At 47.6% G+C, this 27,472-nt stretch overlaps 2 protein-coding genes across 3 annotated transcripts in view; both read right to left on the bottom strand.

The window, feature by feature from the left end:
* The window catches only part of SLCO2A1 (solute carrier organic anion transporter family member 2A1), a gene marked incomplete at both ends in the record, with an annotated part of 349,518 nt that overhangs the window by 187,998 nt on the left and 134,048 nt on the right, over window positions 1–27,472 (bottom strand). The gene's annotated exons all lie outside the window — the stretch shown is intronic.
* RYK (receptor like tyrosine kinase) overlaps window positions 12,538–27,472 on the bottom strand; it is a gene marked incomplete at its 3' end in the record, with an annotated part of 75,977 nt that continues 61,042 nt past the window's right edge. For both annotated transcript variants that reach the window (XM_080695707.1, XM_080695708.1), the window contains exons 11-15: window positions 23,976–24,108; window positions 22,515–22,624; window positions 22,206–22,365; window positions 13,302–13,438; window positions 12,538–12,649 (exon numbers count right to left, since the gene is read on the bottom strand). In XM_080695707.1, coding sequence (XP_080551833.1) covers window positions 12,538–12,649; window positions 13,302–13,438; window positions 22,206–22,365; window positions 22,515–22,624; window positions 23,976–24,108 — 652 coding nt within the window. The remainder of the gene's footprint in view (window positions 12,650–13,301; window positions 13,439–22,205; window positions 22,366–22,514; window positions 22,625–23,975; window positions 24,109–27,472) is intronic.

Here is a 27,472-nt window from a genome sequence, read left to right as displayed (position 1 = left end):
ACAGGCCTCTGAATGAATGGATGGGAGGGCGAGGGGCCTCTCATGTACAGTCTCCACAGGGCCAGGGAGAGCCCCGCTCTGCGGAGGATGTGGGTCCAGGCCTCACGCCTGGTCCCCGCCCTGGGAGCACCTGGCCAGACCTCTCTCACCAGCCTGTGGGAGAAGCCCACCGCTTGATCTACATACAATGAGGCCGTAAAGATGGATGCTGGGGGTCTATACCTCTGGGAAAGAGAATATTTGTTTTCCTACAGATTCTTGGATAAAAAGGACTAGGTTTGTAATTTTTAATTTTTTTTTGGTACTGAGGATGGAACCTAGAAGCATTCTACCTCTGAGCTACACCTCTAGCCCTATATTTTATTCTTTATTTTGGAACAGAGTCTCACTGAATTGGGGAGGGCTTCACTAAGAAGCTGAGGCTGGCAGTGAACCTGGGGTCCTCCTGTCTCAGCTTCCCAAGTACTGGGACTACAAGCGTGCACCACAATGCCCGGCTGCAAATAAGTTTTAATAAAAATAGGGGAGGCAGGACACAGGAAGCAAGCTGACTGGTCCCAGCCCAGGCCACACGCAGTGTCCTCACTCTCAGTCACACCCTGGGTGCTAGGAGGTCCAGAGATGCACTGCTTCTCGCCACACCGAGACCAATTAAAAAGTAGACTCCAGCCAGGCGTGGTGGCGCACGCTTGTAATCCCCGCGCTTGGGAGGCGGAGACAGGAGGATCGCGCAGGTTCGAAGCCAGCCACGTGCTGGCTTAGGAGACCCTGTTTCCAAATAAAAATGTGAAAATATGTCTGGGAGTGTAGCCCGGAGGTAGAAGGGCTTCCAGAAACCCCAGTACCACCCAAAAAAATAAAAATAAAATAAATAAAAAAAAATAAAAAGTAGACTCCAGGCCAGGCGTGGTGGCGCATGCTTGTAATCCCCACACTTGGGAGTCTGAGACAGGAGAGTCACACAGGTTCAAAGCCAGCCTCAGCTACTTAGGTTCTCAGCGATTTAGTGAGACCCTGTTTCCAAATATATTATAAAAATAGGACTGAGGGTGTAGAAAGCCCCAGAGGTAGAAAGCCCCTGGGTTCCACCCCCCAGTACCACACAAAAAAAATTAAAATAAATAAAAAGTAGACTAGGACAGGAGCGACAGCCACTCAGACGGCTGACGGCCATGCGTGTCCAGCAGCATTCCCATGCTGGAGCGGTGGCTCCAGCAGCTCCCCGTTGGAGCAGGGGCCCCTGTCCTCCGGGCATCCCCCTTCTCATGAGCTCCGGCTCCCCAGGTTTTCCCAGGAAGGGCTCCCCAGAGCGCTGGACACTGGAGGAGGACACAGCCAAAGAGACTCGCCCACATACACTGCACTGTAGCTGGCTGGCCATGGGCCTCACCACTACCACACTGGGAGGGTGGACGCTTCCTTGGCTTCCTTCCAGAGCCAGGCAGAGCGTCTCCCAGTTCTAGCTGAATGAGCAAACCGGGGACAGAATCCTCAATTAGTGGGTCAGATCCTTTAGGCACAGCGTGAACGCCTGGCTTTCGAGCAGTGAGGCCAAAGATCCAGCCTGCTGTAGGAACCCCGCGGCCTGGCAGGAAGATGAAGGGACGAGGAGCGGTTTCTCGCCATGTCTCTGCACCCCGGAGGTCACAGCCTCGACACTGGATCCTGTAGGGAGACCGCTAGCTTCCTCCATTCTGTCCTCCCGCACATGGCCTGCTAAGACACAGGCCAGACAGTCTGGTGTGAGAAGACAGGAGTGGGGCCAGCCAGATGCCCGTCTTGGGGATTTTATGTGAAAGAAAGCAAACGCCGGGTAGCAGCAGACGCAGTGTGTATGTAGTGGGCTATGAAGGCCAGACACTGGCCACGCGTAAGCCTCTTACAAGGGAGAAGCTCACTGGTGGCAAAACAGAGGGACTTTAAGAGGCCTCTCTTAGACTTCTGGACAGGGAGGCTGAGATGGGAAGATTGTAGGTTCAAGGACAGCCTCAGCAATACAGCAAGACTTTCAGCAACCCAGTGAGAACCTGTTTCAAAAACAAAAAACAAAAGGTCTGGGGGAGCCGGGCGTGGTGGCGCACGCTTGTAATCCCCGCGCTTGAGAGGCAGAGACAGGAGGATCACGCTGGCTTAAGAGACCCTGTTTCCAAATAAAAATATAAAATAGGTCTGGGAGTGTAGCCCGGAGGTAGAAGGGCTTCCAGGAACCCCAGTACCACCAAAAAAAAAAAAAAAAAAAAAAAAAAAAGGTCTGGGGGTATAGCTTAGAGGTAGAATGGCCCTGGGTTCGATCCGATCCCCTGTACCCCCCCCACACACACACGAGATGAAGGACCATCTCCCAAGAGGTGGGTTTTGTAGGTGAGGGGGAGCTGCCTATGCTGACATGTAGTGCACACTGGAGAGAGAAGCAGTGTGTGCACACAGCCATGGACAGTGTGGCACAGGGACAGTGTCAGGACCGAGCACCAGGAGCCAGATGTTGCTGCAGTCTGAGTAAATGTCCCCACAGGCCCATGTGTTAAAGGCTTGGCCCGGTGCGTTTGGTAAGAGGTAGGACCTTCAGGAGGCGGGCCCTAGTCTTCCAGGTACACGGGGCCCGCCTCGAAGGGGGCGATTTAGACCTTGGCACCTCCTTGGCTACCACGGACTGAGTGGCGCACTCCCCCAGGAGCTGCCACCATGACTGCTGCTACCTCACCACAGGCCAAAAGCAACAGGGCAACCCACCGAGGACCGGAACCCCTCAACTGTGAACGAAAAGGAAACCTTTTCTCTATTTCAGGTTGACTGTCTCAGGTACCACATTAACAATGACTCCAACGCAATGATAAACAGATTTTAGAACAGAAAATAAAATAAAAAAGAACATTTGCATAGAAAAACACAAAAACAAGCCGGGCATGGTGTAATCCAAGCATTTGGGAGGCTGAGACAGGAGGATCCTGGTTCGAGGACAGCCAGTTACTTAGTGAGGCCTTTTACAACTCAGGGAGACATTGTTTCAAAACAAAGAATAAAAAATAGGGCTGGGGGTATAGCTGGGAGGTAGAATGCCCCTGGGTTCCATCCCCAGTACTGTAAATAATTAATAATAATAATAATAATAATAAATAATAATAATAATAATAATAATAATAAAGGGCTTGTCTTTTACTAGAATGGCCCAGCTCTGGGCTCCAGCCCGGACCCTGCTCTAGCCACCAACCTCTAACCCTGACTCCGATTCTGATGGCTTCCTGCCGCGGCCCCACACCTACTGTGCAGCTTCCTCAGCTCTGGCTGCCAGTTCTGCAGGGCTGGAGCTTGCACTGGCCACCTGAGCTCCACTTCACCCGCACCCCAGACTCCCTAACACCGCTGTCCTCATACCTGTCCAGAGAAACCCAGGCCCCCGCCAGCCCCGTCAGCCTTCTCTTCTGTCTTCTGTGGCACACTGCGAGCTGGCTCCTGCACCTACTCTCTTCTTCCGTGGCGAGTCCTCCTCGAATGTGGCTGCCCGCCTCATTTCCCAGCTGGTCTCGTGACTAGCACCCACGCTCTTGCCAATGGAATGTGAGCAAAAGGGCCCGGTACAACCTCTCTGTCACTTCATAGAAGAAAACCCTTTGCTCTCCACTTCTGCTCGTCCCCCTTCCAGAAGCTGGGCTGCTGATGTGGCGGAGGCCCGGCGCTGGCCATGCAGACCTGCCGACACTGCTCAGGGGAGGCGGAGCGAGAGGAAAGGGACCTGGAAGATGAACCACGCCCCTCGCCTGGGCCACCCTCCTCCCTCCAAAGGACAGTTAACCTTATTTAATCCACTCTTGGCCGCAGCAGAATGTCAGCTACGTGGAGAGGAACACCCCAACCCGCCAGGGCTTACAGCACCATTATCAATGCCTCGTCTCCACACTTGGCCGCATCTTGCAGTGAGCTGTTTCTAGTCGGTGCAACGTTGAAATTGAGTCGGGGGTCGCAAAGCGGGCAAAATCCAGCAAAGGAGTATGAGACCAGGCCCCTTTTATCCATTGTCTGTTGCTCCCGGTTGAGGTCTGCCAACCGACATCGGGGGCCAGGGGCTATGGGTCAGCGGTCACACTCGAGGGAGGAAGTGAGGGCATTTATGGAGCTGGGGTCTTGGATCTGGACTAGCAAGGTGGGAGAATGCTGGTCCTCTCAGGACAAATGGAGTCTGCCCCATCTCTGGTTCTGGCTTCTAGGGTTCCAACTCCTGTCCCAGCTGCAGGGTCCCGGTCTATCAGTTGGCTCCTTTCATATTTTTCTCGGTAAAGGCTTCAGTCTTCAGCTTACAGACCCCACCCAATCTCTTGCTCTTAACCAACACTTAAGTGATTGCAAATGTTGAGACTTGCCGGTAGGGTTCCTAAGGTCCGGCTCATCCCCACAGTACAGGTGTCCTGCAGTGCCCCGGTCAGACTCCCTGGGTTAAAACCACAGCGCCACTGTGCGCTCCCTGTGCAACCTATTATAACCTCCATTCCAGTCAGATCAAAATAATGATTTGACTTCACAGGGCTATGCGATTGCAGGAGATAATGCAGGTAATCGTAGGTGCCCGGTGTGTAGGGAGCAGTGGCCGCCAGCCCCTAACACTGCTAAAATAAAAGGTGACCACGTCGCTACCTGTTTTAGGTTCCTTCAGATCTCCATCACCTTCAAAACAAAGTGTGAACTCAATGTCCAGCCTTCACGGTGTGACATTTACCCCTTGAACCTTCTCGCCTGCCACTCTCTGCCTTGTTACGCTCCAGTAACACCAAACTGCCGACAGATCTAAGTAAAATAAATGAAATCAACTTTTACTCATCCAATGGATATATATATATTTAAAATGCCTCCAAGCCGGGCGTGGTGGTTGCATGCTTGTAATCCCAGCATTTGGGAGGCTGAGACAGGAGGATCATGGGTCAAGGACAGCCTCAGCTACTTAGTGAGGCCCTCTGCAACTGTGAGACCCTGTTTCAAAATAAAAAGAATAAAAAATAGGGCCAGGGGCATTGCTTAGAGGTAGAATACCCCTGGGTTCTTTCCCCAATACCCAATACCACAAAATAAAATAAAATTAAATGCCTCCAGTACTGGGAAGGTTGAAACAAAAGGGTCAGTTTATGGGCCACTGTCAGCAACTTATCCAGACCCTGTTTCAAAATAAAAAGGGCTGAAGGCTGGGCATGGTGGCGCATGCTTGCAACCCCAGCATTCAGGAGGCTGAGATGGTAGGATTGTGGTTTGAGGATAGCCTCAGCTACTACTTAGTGAGGCCCTTTGGAATTCAGTTACATCCTGTTTCAAAATAAAGAATAAAAAAATAGGGCTGGGTGGTATAGCTTGGAGGGGAAAATGCCCCTGGGTTCCATCCCCAGTACCAAAAAAAAAAAAAAAAAAAAATTTCCCTGCCTGGAAAAGCATACCCACCTCCTAAAAACATACTTGTATGAGAGTCTATTTTCCATCTTGTGTCTGGGAAGTGATATGGAATTCGGCTTCCTTGTTTGTAAAATAAGAGAGGTTATAATGATTTCATCTCTAAAATGCTGTGCTACAGTGGCTCTGTAAAAACAGCGACTGTATCTGCTTTTCAGTCTTCGACTGTTTAGACGTGCCCGAAGTGTCGCATCCTGTGGAAAGGAATCAAGAGTTCCTTCACGGGGGACGTACCAGCCAGGCGCCAGACGGCGTGGCTGGCAGTGGAGGGCGTGAAGCCCGCAAAGGGTGCACAGCAGCCAGCGAGCTGGAGCAGGGAGGCCCCCGGGCGTGCAGCCAGCCCAGGTTTCCACGACGCCAGTCTCTTCCTCTTCCTGCCTTCCCAGAAGAGGTGAGAGGGCCCCCAGGGGGTAATTGCAAGGCAGGAGCTCGCCTCGCCATCAGGTCGAAGAAGGCCGCTCCTCTCCTTTCAAAATAAGTCATGCACCAGTGTTTGGGGAGGAGGACCATGGCGGGAGAGCAAAGCCCACAGGGACACTACCTAGAGATTCCAACACAAAGCTCACACGCAGTCCTACTGAGCGAGCACTGCTCAATGAAGACGTGATGGCCAGGTCAAACCATTCCGGCTCGAGCAGGATGGGGCCAGAGGAAACTTACTGAGAATATCAACTCTGGTGTTTTTTTTTTTTTGGGGGGGGGTGGTACTGGGGTTCCTGGAAGCCCTTCTACCTCTGGGCTACACTTCCAGACCTATTTTTATACTTTTTTATTTGGAAACAGGGTCTCTTGGCTGGCTTTGAACCTGCGCGATCCTCCTGTCTCCGCCTCCCAAGCGCGGGGATTACAAGCGTGCGCCACCACGCCCGGCTTCAACTCTGGTGCTTTTCTGAGCCAGGACCCATGATCAAGAAATTCTTCCTGGAGTCTGCCAAAGATCTCAGCACAGTGTCTTGTTCTCCAGCTAGACAGACGACCTCTAAAGTATTTAGCTATGTATTAAGTCATGCTGTGATTGGTGTCAGCTCAAAATTTAACACGCCTTGTAAGAATGCAGTTATTGTCTAAACAAAGGCAGAAGTCCAATCCGTTCATGCGTTATATCACTAATGTTTAAGCTCTTTAAATGAGAACCTCTATGGAGACCTATGGCCAATCTCTGCCTTTCTTCTGAAGGCCCCAGAGCTAGGCAGACCTCGGAGCCAGAGCCGAGGCGTGTGGTGGGAGGTACTGCCCGCCAAGCATGAAGGACAAAGAAAACTCTGCGAGTCCAAATCCGTGAAATGGTGGCAGAATTGAAGAGTGGTACAAAATAGAAGGCCAGAGGCCAAAAGTAACGATGGTTACAATGGTGCAGTCGGGGTTTCTGAACAAGGACCTAGAGGTAAGAGTTTAGGCTTCCCCTCGAGTGGTGGCCGCCCTGGCCAGTCTGAAAACGACGCTGCCTGGGCAGGCCCTACACTCACGGAGGCCCTCCTCACCCAGCTACAGAACTTTGAGAGGTTACACACACTGCTCAAGGCGGCCGGGACCCGGGCACCTCTGCACAGAAGCAGATGCCGCCCGCTGTTCACGCCCTCCCTCCATCCAATGGCTGCCCTGTTCTGTCCAGATGACAACGTCCTCAGCTGTGTGGTGACAGATAAATGAGGAGTCACATATCCACACAATGTGTACTTCTCAGAGCACTCTTAAGAAGCACTTGCTTACCATGCTACGACATGGAAGAACTTTACAAACTGTGCTAAGTGGAAGAAGCCAGACTCAAAGGTCACCTGTGAGATGATTCCATTGATCTGTAAGGTCCAGAACAGGCGAAGCTATGGAGGCAATAAGCAGAGTGGTGGCGGCCTACGACTAAGGGTGGGAGAGGAGTCGGGAGTGACGACAAATGGATGTGGGGTATCTTCTAAGGTCAATGAACTGAATTAGACTATGGGTGGTGCCTGCACGATTCTATGAATATACCCAAATCAATCAACTATACAGCTTTAGATGGGTGATACATGAATTGCATGTCAGTAGAGCTGGTTTTAAAAACTTAACAAAATCTGATTTCCTGAGATGCCTTAGCTAGGAGTGCCCATGGCATCAGTTCTGGTAAGATGTTGGTAGACATGCGCTCCAGGAAGGCTGGTAGCTTCCTCCTAGAGGACGCAGCTAACTCATGCCTTTTCTGTGTTCTTATCTAGAAGGTCTAGGAACTGAGTCCTGGCGAATAGCAGGCTAAGACGGCAGAGCAGCAAGGAGGGAGGAGGTGGGTAACGGGGCATGTCCTGGACCCTCTGGGCCAACCCTGGATCCTTGCTCCCTCTCTCTGGATCTGTTATGGGAGAAAAATAAAGCTGCAGTTGGCTAGCTCTCAGGACCTACGGCCTCAACATTTGTGCACCGAACCAAACTCAGGTCAAAAGTATCTGGACAAAGACCGTGTCTGAACTAAACATGTATAGATTTTCTTTCCTTAAAAATATGGTCTACCATTTACATTATGAGATATTATAATCTAGAGATGACTTAAATATGGAAAGCTACCCCTGATGATGCAAGCCTATCTAGTACCAATCTATTTTTACTTGTAGAGAGGGAAAAGGCCAAAAAGCCAACCCCACAGAGGCCGACCTTCGGACAGCCTTCCAAGGTCTGGGCACTCTGTCCCTCCCCTGCTCACTTTCACCACAACCAAAGGAACTGGGGGTCGGAGGGGAGGGGCTCTCAGGCGTGCAGATCAAATGCCAAGAAAAGAGGAAGCCTCGTACCCGCAGGAGCTTTTCTCCTGTACTGGCTCATGCTGCTGCCAGTGACCAGTCTCTGGTGCGGGATCTTCATCTGGAAAATACACACACCCTTCCCAATGCCTGAGCACACCCACCTAAGCCAGGATGCAGTAACCCCCAGGTTACTGCCCCACTTCCCTTCCCAGCCAGGCTTTTCAACTGTGCCCGCCACGCCTGGGTCTCCGCTTCTGTCTGCTTCCTCGCTGCACCTGGCTCCCATCCAGCTGCCAAGCCCACCAGCCTTCTGTCTCCATCTGAGGCATTTTCTGCTGGTTCCCTTAACACTGCATTTCCCTGGTCTTTGGTTTTGTTTTCTGTCGCTCTGACCAAGTGTGCAGCCTTCTTCTTAGGCTTTATTTTCTCATCTTCTCCCTTCCCTAGACCCTCAAGGGCGGAGCACTCAAGACCCAGTCCTAGGACCTCCACTCCATCTATACTCTCTCTAGACAAACTCACCCAGAACTCAGGCTTACAGTCCACACACCACACCCTGCATTCACACACCCAGTGAGACCTCAACCCCGACTCTCATCTGCCAGTTCAAAATTTCCACTTCTACAGTGCACTGGGATCTTGAACACAGCCTACATCGAAGTATTGATTCTCCCCACTAAAGCAAAATCCTAGTTTTTCAGAGAGTTTTTTCCCCATCTCAAGGCATGCTTCATTCATGTACGAGCTCTAAACCAGCTCGTGATCCTTACCACCTCCCAGCCTTCACCCACTGCCCAGGTCAGGGATCCAGACTGGGTCTCTTACCTGCGAAACCTCTCTCTGATCTGCCCAAGCTCTCCTTCCTCACCCCCAACCCCCAAATGGTTCACATGGCTATCTTTTCTTTCTTGGACTATGCAATGGCTTCTTTAGGTGTGTGTTTCATTATGTGTGAGGGGAGGGTGGGGGATAACTGAGGTTTGAACCCAGGAATGTTCTACCTCTGAACTACACCCCCAGCCCTTTTTATTTTTATTCTGAAACAGGGTCTTGCTACCATGCTGGCCTCAAACCTGTGATCCTCCCAAGTACTGGGATTGCTGGCATGCGCCACCAGGTAAAATCATAGCCCAGCCTGCTAAGACTTCTTAAAGGGTCTCAGTACTTCTACGCTTGCCTTCCTACAAGTGAATCTTCACAAAAAGGGTGTGGGACAACCTTTCTGAGATGATAAGTTGGATTACGTCACTCCTATTTGAAAAACCCTTGAATGAATTCCCACTGTATTCAGAGTAGAATACAGTTGTGGCCCAAGACTAAGGAGGCCAGCTCCCTGCTTCCTGCCTCTCCAGACCTCCTCTGGCACCAGTGCCTCCCCTACCACATCTGGCCATACCGGCCTCCTTCCTCTCTTTCCAACAGCAGCAACAGGGGGACGGACGGGAAGGATGACACTGCAGGCCAGTTATTTGTGCTTTCAGCGCCTGCAGTTCCAGCTGCTCTGCCTGGGTCCTCATGGCTGACCTCCTCATGCCACGCAGCTCTCAGTTCAAGTGGTGCCTGTTCAGAGACCGGCTGACCGTGCCATCCAAGGCATCCTGACGTCGGCTGGCTGCTTCAGTCACTGCACCTACCAAAATCTTACTTGTGTTTGTTATTTGTCTCTCCTCACTAGAATGTGAGCTCTCCAAAGGGAGGAGCCTTATTTGCCTGTTTCCTGACTACCCTGGGAACCAGGCACACGGTGAGCACGCAATAAATACATATTGGATGAGATCACTCCTCCTTGCACCTAGAATTTTCTTACCAAGCTGCTTACCTTTATTAAAAAAAAAAAAAAAAAGGCCAGGGCCGGGCATGGTGGTGCACGCTTATAATCCCCACACTTGGGAGGTGGAGACAGGAGGATCGCGCAGGTTCGAAGCCAGCCACGCTGGCTTAAGAGACTCTGTTTCCAAATAAAAATATAAAAATAAGTCTGGGAGTGTAGCCCGGGGGTAGAAGGGCTTCCAGGAACCCCAATACCACACACACAAAAAAAAGTCAGGATACAACAGATTACTAGAGCCAGCTCAAAATATACTGGTGCTCTGTTAATCTGCTGCTTTCCTACAGAAATTTCAGTTTCTGTAAAATTTGCTCAGTAATATTCACCATCTATGACAAAAACAGTGATGGAAATCTTAACTCTTCTTTCTTTTCCATGTCAATATCTCCAAGTAACTTGGCAAGAAAAATCTATTAAAACAAAAATATGTATATAAAATAAGAGCATGAGCCGGGCATAGTGGTGCACACTTGTAATCCCAGCATTTGGGAGGCTGAGACCAGAGGATCGCGGTTCATGACCAGCCTCAGCTACTTAGTGAGGCCCTTTGCAACTCAGTGAGACCCTGTATCAAAATAAAGAATAAAAAATAGGGCTGGGGGTGTTGCTTGGAGGTAGTGTGCCCCTGGGTTCCAACCCCAGTAGTGCAAAAATAATAATAATAAATAAAATAAAAGAGCTTACAAATGCAAAAAGGTCCCATACTGTCCCAGCAAACCAAGTGTGCCTCTTAAGTGGGCAGAGAAGTCAGATGTGAGCATTTTCTTTTTTTTTTTTAACAGATCTTGAACATAAAACTGTGATTTCTAAACAATGTACTTACTTGAACACAAAAAGAATGCAATGCATATTGGTAGGAACATCAGAATTGAACCACTCTGGGCACATAATACATAATTGGTACTAAATAAGTATCTGTTGATTATAGGCTTTCTAAGAATGCAGGTTATGAATATCTGTAATTTACAATGATTCAAAAGAGCTCCTTAAAAATCATCCATCTGGGTGCTAAATATTTCATAAAGCCAAAACACCAGTGTTGAGAGATGACACAGGGAAAACTGTGCTGTCAGTGAGCCCGTGAGCATCACCTGCAGAGCCCAAGCCCGTGGGAGCCCAGCACCACGTGAGCATGACCTGCAGAGCCCAAGCCCGTGGGAGCCCAGCACCACGTGAGCGACTTTCCAGATGTGTTGTTGATTCCCTTTGTTTAAAAACAGCAGAAGCCTCCAAGTGCCACGCGTTCCCCCTGACGTACCTGTGAGAACTGAGCTGGTGGCGGCACCTGCAGGCCTCGCTGTTTGGAAGGTCCATCCAAACCTGCCTTGGGCCAGCTGAACAGCGGGCATACATCACGCCTCTTACTGCCTCCAGAGAAGTGTTCTGATAGTTCCTGTAACAATTCCCAACTTTGTATTGGCCCTGGAGGCTGAGCAGAGTCAGCAGTCATTGGGTAAGGCCTTGGGAGCCTGCGAGAAGCACTCACAAAATAAATCATGACCATCTAACCGTTGCATGCTCAAAGACTTAGGAGACACAGCAACCAATCACACACGATAAATAGTTTCCAAACTGTCATAATATAAAACAAATCCTTTAATTTTCAAGTGTTTTTTAAAAAACAATTTTATACTTAAGCCAGCCTTGAAAATAAGCACGAAATTTACCGGTTTACAATGTTTTTAAAAACCACAATAAGTCAAGCACCATTCTGTGCATAGCACTATTCCAGGTGCAATAAAAGGGAATCTTAACCTCAGAAACGGGATTTCACTTTCTGGAATTGCATTTTCTCCTTTCCCAGAGAGTAAAAATAAATAAAATTGCCACTGCTTCCTACTCATCTGCCCACCCGCACTTCTGGCTCCCAGACAGAATAACTTCTGACAAATTTAAGATGTGATAAACTCAGTTCCTGCTTTCCCGAAAGTAAAAAGAAAGACTCCTTTTCACTAAAAAAAAAAAAAGATTTAAACTCAGCAATTGTCCAAGCAAGGGCAGTTTGTTTCTAGTGTCCTTAAAATTCTCTCTGCTCTAAGCTTCCTTTCCCCAGTATTGCCTTTTCTTGTACAAAGCAAGCAGGCATCGTTTTATGCCATTTTTCCTTTCGTAAGTATTGTGTCCTGAAGACAAACCATTCCTAAGAGTTGTGATAAAACTAAAACAAAACTGTAAAGGTGAGTCACCTACTGAGTAAAAATACCCTGACGAAGTAGAAAAACAAAAAGCAGGTGGCACTACGATAGCTATTCCAAAGACCTGTGTCCAATTTAAAAAACTATAGATTTTGTAAGAATGTACCCCCTAGTCCAAGTAAGTATGTTTCAAAACATTTTTGGCCAAAAAACTTACAAAACCCCTTTCAGTTCAACCTAATAAAAGTGATATCTAGAAAATGCTCCAATGGAGTCCGTGTGAGAGTCCCGGGTCTAACACATTCCTGAGGCTCAGCGTGCTGGACACCGGGGCTTCTGCTGGCGTCCGTCTATCTGAGTGCTGGACACCGGGGCTTCTGCTGGCGTCCGTCTGTCTGTCTGCCGTAGCGAGGCTCCGGGAGGGCTGGGAGAGCGCTCAGACGTAGGCCCCCAGGGCGGCGTGGAACTCCGTGAGACACTGCACCAGCTGCTGGAACTTGGGCCGCTCCTCCGGATCCAAGGCCCAGCAACAGGCCATCACGGCAAACCTGCAACGACAGCAGCGGACAGCTCAGCTAGGGACGCCGCGCTCCGCCCGGGTCTGTCTCCATCCAAATCACATGGAGAAGACCGCACTAATACCGATCCCTTCCACTACGCACTGAGGCACTTGCACAAGGAAGTGTGTGGATTTCAATTCTTCACATGGGTGGCGTGTCAGAATATTTCAGCACATAGAGCATTTCATACAGAAACACAAAACACAATCCAAACGGTGACCGGTGTCATCCTGTATTTAGATTCTGAGAGGAAGAACTCAGAGTGATGTACCTAGGCCCTCAGCTTAGGATCGAGCTGCAACCTTCGCTGGGGGAGCAGGCACACGCATCTGTGTACACGCACCGTGCACTGCTCAGGCTGCCCGGCCCTGCCTGCTCCCCAGTCCCATGATGTGGAAAACTCAAGACCTGCGAAAGCAGGCGCAGGACGCCTTCCTTAGGCGTCCACGGCCACCTGGCGAGGCGAGGTGACAAGGGGCAGGCGTCCCAGGTACTGTGTCCATCAGGCTGCCTCTGACTCAAGTGTGGAGAATCATTCTCCAAAAGAAGGCTCTGTATCGATACGGGAACGTGCTTTTTCTTTTTAAAATAAAACAGTAAGTAGAGTGAACCTCATGTCTTCCAGCTCAGAAAAACTCACAGTTCATCAGGACAGTTGATCGGCTGGGCGATGCGGTAACCGTCTTTCAGGTATGCGGCCATCTCAAAGGGGTCGATGTCCACGTAGGGCGTCTGGCCCAGGGTCATGAGCTCCCACAGCGTCACTCCCAAGGCCCACTAGAGAGGGAGCAGAAGCACAATGGGGGCGTTCAGAGCTGCTGCATGGGCACGCATGCCCAGGCCAGCTCAGGCCGGAAGAGCCGTCCAACTCAGGAGGAGAGCAAGACTACAGAGCCACACTGATCTTACCACACCTGTTTCTCTTGCTGGGATAGAAAAGAGAGCATTTTAGTTAAGCATCTTTAGTGTGAATATTAGCAATACGTAGTCGAAATGCTTAGATCTGCTGGAAGTAGTTCTGGCTGCTGATTAAAAGTGGTGTCCCCCAAACCATGAATTATGTCTATGCTGCCCCTAATGGGAAAATCTGTGATGCCCGACTGATGACGGAAAATTAACACAGCGCGAGCCTGGGTGAGAAGCAGCACACGCCAACAGGTGCGAGTGGATTCACAGAGGAGGTGGCCGCGGAGCTTATTTTACTGTCTCCATGCTCTTTGCTTGTCTCCTTGCAGTGCGGGGACTGCACCCAGGCCCTTGTGCATGCAAAGCACCTGCTCTACCACTGAGCTCCATTTCTAGTCCTACATTTAAAATTAACAGATGAAAACACTCTGAAAAAATAGTTTCCAACCTTGCTTGAATAAAAGATCAGATCTAGTTAAAGCTAGTGTGTGAACTTTGGGCACAGCAGGAACCACGAGCGGTGGCGGGCGCGCCCCGTGGACGGCCAGGCACCCGCTTCGGCCTTGCCTAGCCGCTGCGGCTCCTGGAGAGCCAGGGACAGCAGCACACCCGCATGCGCCTCGCCACAGCAGGGGGTGCTGGGGTGGCGACTGCAGGGTCTGCTGGCTTGGCGCACTCCCCAGCTTGAGGTCTGTGCTCTGGAAAAAGGAAGGGATAGGTTTTTAAACCCCATAGGACTAGGGGCCTGCTGGATTTTCTAATGAATCTTCTAGGATGTTCTAATCTGCTTAACACTGTAAAAAGGTTTGCAAATTAATAAAATTTGAAGAGCAAGTGTCTACTCTGCTCTTCAAAGTATTTTCCTAAATACTTGTAAAAAATCTAACTCTATAGGAAATCTTAATACTGACAGTGATTAGTAATATAATGGTTAATTTTTAAAAGTGTCCAAATCCCCTAGAGAAGGTAATGCGCCACAAGTCTGAAACAGAGCTAAGGCCCTGAGGCTAGTTAGAAGCTTGCTGTCCTGAGATGACACCAGCTGGTTCTTACCCATCTATTGTGGCAGACCTGTGAGGAACGAAAAATCAACCCCAAATGGAGTTTAAAGGAGACAACAATGGGGTCTGGTGGGAAGTCGGTCGCTGCCACTTTGTGCACAGGACCAACCCCATTGCTGATAAATAAGGCGCAACAGCCTCCCACTAAGCCTTTGCTGGTTACGCGGCGGCACATAAAGCCTGCAGTTTTACACGGGCACTGTAACGATGTACTGTGTATGTTACGACTTTTAAACATTACTCCCTTCACGTTGTTTTGACATTGTAATCACTAAGCAGTCGCCTAAGGTCCTCATATCACATACCGCAACACTAAAAGCATAAGGAAGAACAATCCAGCCAAAGAAACGCTGCAGCTTCATTTCCTTAAAAACCAACAAAAATGATTAATTACATGTTGGCTACCCAACCTTTAAGAAAAAAAAAATATCAGGACCAAATGGCACAAGGATGATTTGTGGAAAATGTATTCTCTAAAGTCTTCTGGTAACCAAACCATGTAGGATTTAGACAGAGCTATTCTATAATTTCCTCCTGTTTGACGTAGTTGGAAGGGGTCAACAGGGTCAAGCTGCTTCCCCAGAGGTTTCTGAGAGTCTGCAGTACTTGCGTCCCTCCAAGGAAAACAGTGAGTACCAACGTTGTTCTTTTTCTTTTTCGCGGTACTGGGGATGGAACCCATTCTACTTCTGAGCTACACCCCCAGCCCTATTTTTAATTCTCTTTTGAAACAGGGTCTCACTGAGTAGCAAAGGGCCTCACTAAGTAGCTGAGGCTGCCTGTGAACTGCGATCCTCCAGTCTCAGCTCCCAAATGCTGGGATTACAAGTGTGCACCACCACGCCTGGCTTCAATGCTGTTCTGTGTCTTATTCCTCTCCTCTCAGCTTGCATTATTCTGTAGCTTTTTAAGACACAAGTTATACATTTTTTTCACTAGTAACATGGTATTGATGTGGCTTATCTAAATATATATATAAATAAGTATACGTATATATTAAATGTATTTATATATAAACAAGTTTACTTATAAGTATATAACTTGTTTTTTTCTTTTAATGTAATATTAACTACAGTTGGGGATGCTGAATTAAGAGGTTCCTCCTCTATTACTTTAGCATGTGTAATGCCAGGCTGGTTCTGGCACAGCAGTCCTTGCCCTTGTCCCCTCTTGCTACCTTTAGTTTCAGTTACTCCCAGTTAACTGGTTCTAAAGTATCCAAGGAAAACTCGTGTGAGACGTGCCCCTGGCCGGCCGTGCCCGTGTGGGGCCTTGGCAGACGAACTCTCCGACCAGCTGTGGGTGACGCTGCCACCAGCACTTGCAAGGCAGAGTAGGGAGCCAGAGGATTATCCTCCAGGCTGTGGCGCCAGGCTGCTGGCCGGTTATGCTTGGGGTTGACCAGGACCCATGGCCCACTTCTTCTCTCCTATTTCCCCCTTTGAAATGGACATGTCTATCCTAAACCGGTCCTACTGCTGTGATTTGGAAGCACACAGCCTGTTTGTTTTCAGAGCTGGAGAAGAATTTGCCTCTGGATAACTGTATCTTGAGGCTCAATCATATCTGATTTAGACAATATGAAGTGAGGCTTTGGACTGTAGACTTGAGAGCAGGTGCTGGAGTAGGTGAAGGCTTTTAGGAGGGAATGGGCACGTTCTGCACGTGAGAAGGATCTGAATTCTTCATCTGCACTGGGGGACCAGTGCAGAACATGATGGCCTACATGCCTGCGTACCCCCAAATTCCTAGGTTAAATCCGAGCCCAGCACGATGGTATGCAGAGTTTGGTCTCTGGGGAGGAAGGCCATGAGGGCAGAGGCCTCAGGAGTTAGGTCGGTGCCCGTTCCTTATGCGGTGTGAGCTCACAGTGAAGACGCCTGGGCCCGAGCCCAGAGTTGGCCCTCCTCAGACCCTTCATCTTGGCTTCGCAGACTCCAGAAGCGTGAGGAATGCAGGCTGCTTAAGTCACACAGCCCGTGATAATTCACTAGAGCAGCCCACACACGAAGGACACAGTGACACACGATTGAGGGCAGCACTCTGCTCTGGACACGCCTGAGGACCCGTGGTCAGGAGGGACAGCGCGTGCTGGCTGCCAGCCAGGCCAGCAGAGGAGTCGCGCAGCACTGCGGCTCGGGTGCTGCCGCAGGAGTGGGGGCCGCCTGCGCTGCCGAGACAGAGGACAGGAGAGGCCCTAAAGGGGCGAATGCCAAGACGCTGCGCCAGGCCGCGGGGGAGAGCCGCTGAAGGGAAGCCCACCCAACGCAGCTTCTCCACGCGCTCCTCAGCCCAAGGAAACAGAAAATGATATAAATGCTATTTAACAAAGTAAGTGTCGTAGTATTAACAAAGTTAAGTAAACTATTTCCTATACTAACATCTAAAATGGTCCTTCCACCGCTAGGCTTTCTTAATGTCTCTAATGACTCGAGGGCCTCCTGCGGGCTCCGGGCAGGGCGCGCCCTTCCAGAGAAGAGGAAGCGGTGCTGCAGGTGCAGGTTGCCTGCCTTAGGGCTGACCGTGCACAACACAGACAAGATAAAGGCTCGAGGGACACCTCGGGTCTGCCCTCCGCCCTCAAACCTGTTCAAACGCCTTAAAAAGGATCCTCATGGCCATAAACGTGCTGTTAAGATTAGCATGGAAGTCATTTCCTTGACTTGTTTTTCCCAAGAAAATGCTTTTTAAACACAATGTAATGCCACAAAAACAAGAAAACCAACAAGAAAGAAACTCTTAGCTGTGCGTCCCTGATTGCATTTAGTTTCTTAATAGGAGGCAGCGTCTCAATGGAAGAATTATATTAGCTACTATAATTAGCCAAATAATTCAAAGGAGATATAAATCAAGAAGTCCATTTCTTTAATAAAGGAAAAGAAAGTCACATTTTTAAAAAACTGGTGGTGCCTACATTAGATGAAAACAGAATAAAAGCAACATGCAGACATTCTTAAGAATGCCTACGATGGCGTCATATCTTGGAATAACAGTAGAAAGATATTTATAATTAGTCAAACCTTGAGCATATTTCCTAAGCTCAACAGTTAAGTCGTTAACATCATGAGAATTCTGATATACTCAAATATGGAATCCTTCCATAAACACTATAAAAACAAAGCCCAGAGGGGGCAATGTATTATTTTTAAGATAGAAAATATTAATCTAGTATTAAATATTAATCTAAGCAAATCACATAAAAATTTTAGCTGCCAAGAAATGCATAAACTTCAAGGGTGTTTTAAGCAAAGAGGAAATGTTTCCTCCATGAGGACAGTACATTTACACCATAAAGTACGTATTTTACACACGCCCAGACTCTAGTGGAATTGGGTTACGTTATTTATTTTGCATGTGACTGCAAAAGTAATTCAGCCCCCAAAAACGATAGAAAACATAGCTTTTAAATCCCCAAATCCATCCATAAAGGAAAAGCAGGCAGGAAGCATGACTATGTGCACTGAAGTATTGAACATTTTCGGTCCAAATATTAAAATACAATCTTTAATACTTGTAATTAACATACTTAGAGAATTTAAAAGATATTCAATTCCCTAAAACTGGAAGGATTTTTACACTAACAATCATAATTATAGGAAACAGAAAGGTCCTTTTAGTAGTCCTTTCATCCTAAATTATCCAAGGCAGAAGATGTTTACAGAAGATATCTGTGTGTGTGTAAAATAAATTTGTAAGAACCTAAGAAAGAAACATCTGATGATCTTAGAAGTTAACCACACAGATGTAAACCCACAGATATTTTTACAATCACAGGCTAAGTATAGCTCAAGAATTTGAGCCACAGACATTTCATGTAAGTTCAGCTATAACATATTGAAAGCATTTATGAATTGAAAGATTTCTGTTGTGATTTTTAAAAATAAAACTGTCAAGTAGCAAAAAAAAATAGTATTTGAAATACTGCACTCTGACAAAAAGGCACATTCTTATAGAAAATTAACTCGTACAAAATCTATAAAATATTCTAAGTATGATTTTAAATGCTGTGCTTGACTAAATCGTGTATCCTCAACATGGAAGATACCGGCCAACACAGAGCAGTACATCCAAATGAAGAGATGTTGACATATATGCATGATACTCAGACATGTATTACATGTATGAAAAGTATATCATCTCATTTAATGTTTACTCTAAGGTTCCTAGAAAATATATGATCGTAACTGTCAGGTAAAAATCCAAAGCTGGGCACGGTGGTGCACACCTGTAATCATAGTACTTGGGAGGCTGAACTAGAGTATCACAGGTTCAAAGCCAGCCTCAGCAACTTGGTGAGGCCCTGTTTCAAAATAAAAAATAAGATGGAGCTGGGCAGTAGCTCAGAGACAGAACATCCCTGAGTCACAGTAATTAAGCGATGTGTATTTTGGGACTTTCCATTGTCCAAGTGCAAGCACTCCTGGACATTTTGTGCATCCAGCTGGAATATTAGCAGTCAACAAACAAAAATTTCCAATCTCTTGAAGTTACATCTTAAAATTAGATGAAATATCTAGAGATTGTCACCTAAGAACTATCTTCTTTCGCCCATTTCTACTTGATGCTAACCTCCGCAGCTACTCCAGGAAGCAGATAACACTCAGAATCACTCATATTCACTCCACCCATTTTAAGTGTCGAGTAACTTTTTATAAGAGAATAGCTGCCTTTAAGTAAAAACAAAGCATTTAAAATATACATATGATGACAGAAAAGGTTAAGAAACTGAGCAAACTTTTCATTCACATAAGTGAACACAATTTATCAAGTCATTTGGTATATATATAAAAAAAGTCAAGCCGGGCGTGGTGGCGCACGCTTGTAACCTCCACACTTAGGAGGCTGAGACAGGAGGATCGCACCGGTCAGAAGCCAGCCTCAGCTACTCAGTAAGGCTCTCAGCAACTTAGTGAGACCCTGTTTCCAAATAAAGTATAAAATAGGTCTGGAAGTATAGCCCAGAAGTAGAAAGCCTCTGGGTTCCACCCCCAGTTCCACCAAAAAAAGAAAAAAAAGTCAAATACTACCTACTTTATGAAAAAATTAGATTATAATAAGGCTTCTACTAATGAAATTCTCATTCCAAAGATTTTTAATTGGAGCATCAGATTTTCAGTAAGAAAATCTTAGATAATTTCAATTATTGTCACAGTCCAGCTGAATGGTAGGCACAAAAATATATCCATGTGCTAATGCTCAGACCCCGTAAATGTCACCGCATGTGGCAGAAGATGCGGCAGTCACAACCCTGAGAGGAGAGGCTGATGCTGGGTTAGGTGGGCAGGTCCTAAATGTCACCAAAGACCCACTGCAGAGAGAGTGACATGAACGTGGGACGAGGCGATGCAACTGCCGCCACAGAACACCAGCACTACACACTGCAGACAGAGACGCACGGAACGCCAGCACTACACACTGCAGACAGAGACACACGGAACGCCAACCATGACACACTGCAGACACTTCAGAGACACACGAAACGCCAGCACTACACACTGCAGAGACACACAGAATGCCAGCACTACACACTGCAGACAGAGACGCACGGAACGCTAGCACTACACACTGCAGACAGAGACACACGGAACGCCAACCATGACACACTGCAGACACTTCAGAGACACACGAAACGCCAGCACTACACACTGCAGAGACACACAGAATGCCAGCACTACACACTGCAGACAGAGACACACGGAACGCCAGCACTACACACTGCAGACACTGCAGAGACACACGGGACGCCAGCACTACACACTGCAGACAGAGACACACAGAACGCCAACCACGACACACTGCAGACACTGCAGAGACACACGGAACGCCAGCACTACACACTGCAGAGATGCACGGAACACCAGCACTACACACTGCAGGGTCTGTCTCCCTGAAGGACCAGCCTCGCCACACCTCAACTTCACACATCTGAGACTCTAGGACCAAACTTGAAATAATAAACCTCTGTTGTTTTAAGATACCAAGGTTGTAATAATTTGTTACAGCAGCCAGGGAAAACTAATACACTGAGGAAAAGAGTGTACATTAGTTACTGTAACTAATTAATCAGTATAATTAGTGATCAGTAATAGACTATTAAAAGAGAAATCCTTACAGCAGAGAAATTTTGAAGTAAAATGGTAACCCTGAATTACATGTGTCTTGTTTTGTTATGATACCTGAGAATGAACCAGGGGAATCTACCTCTGGGCTACACTCCCAGCCCTTTTTGTTTTTTATTTTGAAACAGAGTGTTACAAGGTTGCTGAGAGTCTAAGTTGCTGAGGCTGGCCTGAACCTGTGATGCTTCTGTCCTAGCCTCCCAAGTACTAAAATTACAGTCATGTGCCTCCATACCTGGCCCCTAAATTTTAAATAAGACATATTAAGATAAAAAATATAATATAGTAAGCCTAATTCTGCAAGTTGAAATTCTGAAACAAAATGTAAGATGTTACATATAATATGAAGACTATCACTGAGTGATCACATGGGGGACCTGTAAGCTAACATTTTATTCACTCTAAATATACACCCACAATAATAAAGCACAGCAGGCAAAAGTTAGAGAAACACACTAAATAAAGCTTAACCCTCTAAACTAGACTAAAAAGGCATGCGAGAGAAGTGAAAAATGGCAGCAAAATACTTCTAAGCACATGTGGCTTCTGAAACTGACAACACGGCACTAAGCAGGGGGACTGAGGAGGGAAACCGTTCAAGCTATGCACTGCTAATTTATAAAGGCACGACTACCGGCTTGGCGCATGCGCGGGAGGAGGCTGAGGGAGCGGGACGTGGAGGGGGCCACTGAAAAGCTCTGTGCACCTGTGCTTACACAGTCAACCTCACCATGACGGACTCCTGGCAACGCACTAATAAAGGTATTCAAAAGAAAAAAAGAAGGAATATAACACATCTGTACAGTCTGGTCATTCTGATACTTACATAAGAAAAGTAACTATCGTAACCTCCCTAAACTCCATACCCTACCTTTAAAACTGAGATACACGCGCCTAGCACAGAGTGCCAACAGCTCCTTCTCTGCACAGTGTACGTCCTCAGTTACGTCCTACACAGCATGAGATTACACACAGTGCTAGCCCGTGGTCTGGGTCACACCGTCTCTCCATCAACTGTTTAACTGGGAGCTAACTATACTTGCTTCCTGAATGAAAATTTTCAGGGGACAGTTACTAGATTAAAAAATAAATAACAAGCCGGGCGTGGTGGCGCACGCTTGTAATCCTTGCACTTGAGAGGCAGAGACAGGAGGAACGCGCAGGTTTGAAGCCAGCTGCACGCGCTGGCTTAGAAGACCCTGTTTCCAAATAAAACTGTAAAAATAGGTCTGGGAGTGTAGCCCGGAGATAGAAGGGCTTCCAGGAACCCCAAAAAAACCAAAAAAAAAAAAAAAAAAAAAGGTGTCTGGGAGTGTAGCCCGGAGGTAGAAGAACCCGGTTTCCAAGAACCCCAGTACCATCAAAAATAAATACATACATACTGAAACAAAAATAGTAAAACACTTAAAAGAGAACTCACTTTCCCCATTTCGTTGATATCTAGGGTCCAGCACTTACCACATCACTGGCGCTAGAGAACTCGTTGTTAACCAGACTTTCGAGAGCCATCCACCGGACAGGCCTGTTTTCATTGTCCCCCAAGCAGTGATAGTCCATGGGGAACAGGTCTCTGGAGAGGGCATTGTCTGTGATCTTAACCTGGAGCGTGTCATCAATGCTGCAAAGTGAAAACATGAACATCAAATGCAGTCCGGGTATTAGTAAAGCGCGGGTGGCGGGTTCCCTACATACAACACAGGTCACACCACGCCTCCTAGAGAGAAGCCCAGTGCAGGGAGCAGGCCGTGGGGCGCGGCGGGCACCTACACGCAGTTCCTCGCAGCCAGGTCTTTGTGGATGACCTCCCTCCTGGCCAGGTAGCTCATCCCACAGGCAATCTGAACCGCCATGTGCACCAGGTCCTGCTGAGAGATCGCCTGTGAGAACAGAAAACAACATGGTCTGCACAAAGCCGAGACTGAGGGCAGCGGTGCTTATTATTCTACAATCCTACATACCCCCAAATATTTCTGCATATCTATACATTGAATTTTCCTGTGTGTGTAGGTAGGATACCCTAGGGTTTCCTATCTCTGAACCAGACCCTAGTTCTTTTAACATTTTTTATTTTGAAATAGGGTCTCAATAAGTTGCATGGACCTTGCTGAATTGCTGAGGCTGGCCTTGAACCTACGATCCTCCTGTCTCAGCCTCCTGAGTACTGGGATTGCAGGTGTGTGCCATCACATTGGGCTTACACACTGAGTTTTAGAAAGCTATTTCTTAGGCAAGAATATATTCCCATAGCTATATCAACTACAGTCCTTATTCCATACATGTTTTAATATTTACTGGACTGTATCATCTGTTAGATTCATCTCCCCAACAACCAGCATGGATAATAGCTGCTCCAACGAATGCTGGGTTCTCAAGGTAATATTTCAGATGCTTATTATTCAACAATTGTTTTTTTCTTTTAGAACAGTAGCTGATCTTGGGATATTATCCCCTGGGGACCTTTGGGAGGAGTCTGTGTCTACAGCTCTGATACGCTCCTCCAGTCCGCCAGCACCGTGGTGACGCTGAGGGGCCGCGACCCTAGCCACTTGCTGAGCCGCACAGCTTCAACCTGTCGGTTCACAGCGCAGGTCCTGCATGCTAAGCCAAATGCTCAGTGCACTTTCTAGCCCATTCTCTCACAGCACCTTCAGTAAGTACCTTAGCATAAATCGTAAAGCCAACTTAATGAGACTCCACACACAGCAGACAGCAGAAGCCAGCAGGCTCACTGCGACCACCACAGGAGGACAGCTCGGCACGTGGGCGGCGCGGAGAGGCTCGCGGATGGCTGCCGCTGCACAGCCAGGCGCGAGCACGGGAGGAGCACCCACTATCTCCAGCGCTTGAGACCTGGGGGCATCTCCAGCCCTAGGTGTGACGGGGCCGCAACGGCACGTCAGGCCTGCTTCCATCCCAGAGGGGAGATGGAGGACGAGTGCCTCCCCAGAGTGATCAGAAAAATGACCAAGGCGCGTGGCAGCATGGGAGGCAGTTGTGAGTCAGCACACCACGAGACGGGCAGGTTAGGCCCAGCCAAGGGGAAGCCTTGCGATGGGTTGCGAACCACCTTCCGCTTGCTCCAAATCACAGGCTGTACACATCTTTTGGTTCGTCTTGGATTTCTTTCTGCAGGCCTTGAGTTTATATAGACGAATGCTAACATCTACCTTCAAATATGTTACCAGAAACTACTGGCGAATAGAAGGTATAGAGGCAAAATTTTCTCACCTGTGGATTATTGGCCTCTACTAACTTGCACTGCCGTAAGAACAGCTTAAGATTTCCCCAGTTCATGTATGGCAATATCACCATAGGCTTTTCTCCTTCTTCTATACACACATGAGTGATTGGAAGAAGATTTCTATAAAATAATAAGAGATCAAAAGAAAGACAAATGAAATCTAAAACCTTAGGGGTTATTTTATTTTTATTTATTTATTTTTTCCAGGTTTGGGGATAAAACCCAGGGGAATTCTACCTCCGAGCTACACCCCCTGCCCTATTTTTTATTCTTTATTTTCAAACAGGGTCTCACTGAGTTGCGGAGGGCCTCACTAAGTAGCTGAGGCTGTCCGCGAACCGCGATCCTCTGCTCTCAGCCTCCCAAATACTGGGATTACAAGCGTGCGCCACCACGCCCGGCTCAGGGATTATTTTAAATTTATAGTAAAGATCATCTAAAACAAAACAAAATCCCAAGCATACTTAGAAACATAAGCATCATTAAAAACGTAAAATTATAAATACTCCATGTTCTTAAACCAGGCTAAAAAATGTTCCCCATCTATGCACTATATTGATAGGGAAGTTACAAACTCACAGCTGTCCCTGTGCCAGGCTCTCTGAAGACATGTTCTAGCCACACTAAATCTCTACCCCAAAGGGTATTCAGAGATACCTGACACACAACTTGGCCGTGAGTATATTATGGTAACATCCCATTTATTCCATCATCACACTTCAAAAAAGGGCCCAATCCAGACTGTGGATGAGAATAATCAGAAAGGTCTTTAAGAGGCTGAATTTTTCACAAATGCTAAGATATTCTTAGCAGGATTTAGAATTTCATTTTTTGAAAACTAAATTTCCCATCTACTACCCGGGTGTGTCTGTGTCTGTCTACCCGTCTGTCTGTCTCTCTTGGCCTTAGTTTTCATACATACAGGATGGGAGGGAACCCACCAGCCACAAAAGGTCATTATAGCTTGCAACATGAAGCTGAGCTGCAGCCGCGCCCTCGACCCCATTCTAACTGCTATGGAAACACACATGCTGGACGCTGCATTCTGGAAGTAACTGCTCATTGTTCCCCAAGGGTAGGTAACTTTTTGCAAAATTATTTTATCTTCCCAACTAAGCTAAGAATTCCTGGAAAGCAGAAACTATCATGACTTCTGTATTTTTACATTCAATGCTGTGTATTCGGTGCTATATAAAACATTTAATAACTACTTGATAAACACATAACAATAGCCTTGAAAACATTCCTACTCCTTAACTTAGTAAATTATGCTTCTATAGATGTTTGATTTTAAAAAAATACAAAAATACTGCATGAATAGGGATAGTTAATGTGATACTAATAGTAAAAAGCCCCAGAAGCCATGAATGCCTAAAAGTAACGAGAGAACAAGAGACGACATGTAAGGATGGAATGGTCACAGAGGTGTTCTGAGGATGCAGGAGACGCTTACAGGAAGAAAGGTGACAAAATGCGCATGCGTGCAGGAGGATTACAAGTGCAAGGGGCGTGCAACTGTGGGAAATATGACGAGGGGTCAAAGGTTGGTGTCTCTAACTGTGGACTCCAAGTAATGCCTGCCTTGCTTTTATTTCCTAAAAACAACCTCAGTTGAACATGTGTCGCCTTTAGAACCGTGAGAAGACGGTGGCACGAACACCACTGCACAGGGGGGCGGGGGGGCAGGAGGTGACCTCTCAAGCTTCCTCACGTTAGAGCTGGAGAGTGGCAGTAATTACTACCTCACTTTACTGGCAAGAAAACACACTCCCAGGGCAAAGCGAGGCCAGGTAACTCCAAGGACAAAGATCAAGTACACGCAGGAAAAAAAAATCCAGTTCTTCATCTGATTCAAACCCTTCGTACTTTCCTCTGGACATTTTCTCCCAGTAGAAAAAGAAGACAGGAACAGAGGTTCCTTCAACCAGCCCCCATGCACACGAACGTCTGCAGGTGTGCGCTTGGGATTCATCTGAGCACACAGGATTCGGGGTGAGTATGACTAAGTTGCCCTAGAACAGACTATCTCTGCTCCTTTTTTTGCATCTGAATCTCATTTAGAGGAGTCAACAGCATTTTGTCTCGACACAACAAATACGCTGGATGGGAGTCAAAAGAAATCATCCGAGAGCTGTGAAGAAACAGCCTGAGAGCCCTCAACGTGGAGCACTCTGAGTACTTAAACAGACACTTTAGCTTGTCATAAAATTATTCTCACAAATTCCAGTAGAAAAAGGCACGACGAATATTTTAATACTTGTACCCTTAATCACAGACATGTCAAGACAGAAAGGCAACATTCTGAGTTAGGTGTCACAGCCAGTTCACAAGGTGAGACGTGAAAGTAGGTGACATTTCTCGCTGAGTATGTGGTTAGCCCGGTAAGTTCTGTAACGTAAGCTCCGAAGACTGCCGTTGCGTTATTTCTCTGTTCCTTGTAGGGGTCCGAGTACAAAATGGGCACTTAGTGCATTAGAATGAAAGAACGGACAAGAGCCACCTGTGTGTAGACACAGGGATCAAAAGGAAGTGTCCGGAGGCCGGCCACCGAAGTGAGCCGGACGCTGGGGTGGGGGTGTTTTCCACATAGCCACAGTGTGCTCTATCGTTACCCAGGATCATGCTGTCACCTCAGAGCCACGACGAGCAGCAGTGACTGAGCTCTGACCGCCGTTAGGAGGCCTTCCTCACCCACTGCGGGACCAGTGTGGAAGAACCCAAACGCAAGAACTGTCAGGCCACGGCCTCACCAAGGGTACCAGGACTGCTACCTCACCCGGCCAGGGCGCTGAAGAGGCAGGTCTGAGGAGAACGCTACAAACGCTCCCTCGGAACGTTTAAGACCAGGAGTCCTCAGGGCCACAGTGGATGTGAAACTGTTTCTTGGGACAACCCTGGCTTTGTCTACACTTAACCTCGCCACTCGACCTCTGTGCCGACGTGCAGGCCTTGTTCAGGAGAGAGTAACGGCCAGATGCAGAAATATATATGATGTACCATATGAAACACTCTGGCTGCCCCCAGAGTCAGCCTCACAGAGCATCACACGCCCAACCCTGCCAGGAAGGGTGCGGCAAACGAGTCACTTCCCGGGCCTCGTGAGGAGCCGGGAGGGCACGAGACGCGCATTCTAGAACCTCGGGAGGCCTCGGGCCAACCGGAGGCAGCGGTCTTGAAGCATGTGACCTGAACTCTTACAGGAACACCCACTCTCTCTCAATATTGTGTTCCTTTTCTTCCCAAGGTGCTTTTTTAAAATTTTCAATGAAACTAAAATATATGACCATCTGTTCATTAAATTAAGCAATGCCTATGGGATACAATAAACCCCATGAGACATCTGCCTTGGAATTTGAAAGTAGGAACTTTTTTCTTCTCCTTTAACTGTTTCTTTCTCTTCTGCTACTGAGACTGACCGAATTCTAATGTTTCCTTCACCTCTGGCCAACCTCAGAAGCTAAGTTATTTTACATTCCATCACAAC

Source organism: Muscardinus avellanarius (assembly GCF_963383645.1).
Source record: "Muscardinus avellanarius genome assembly, chromosome: 5".
NCBI classification, from domain to species: Eukaryota; Metazoa; Chordata; class Mammalia; order Rodentia; family Gliridae; genus Muscardinus; species Muscardinus avellanarius.
The sequence above is the reverse complement of the archived record's forward strand: the minus strand, read 5'-3'. Positions and strand labels throughout refer to the sequence as shown.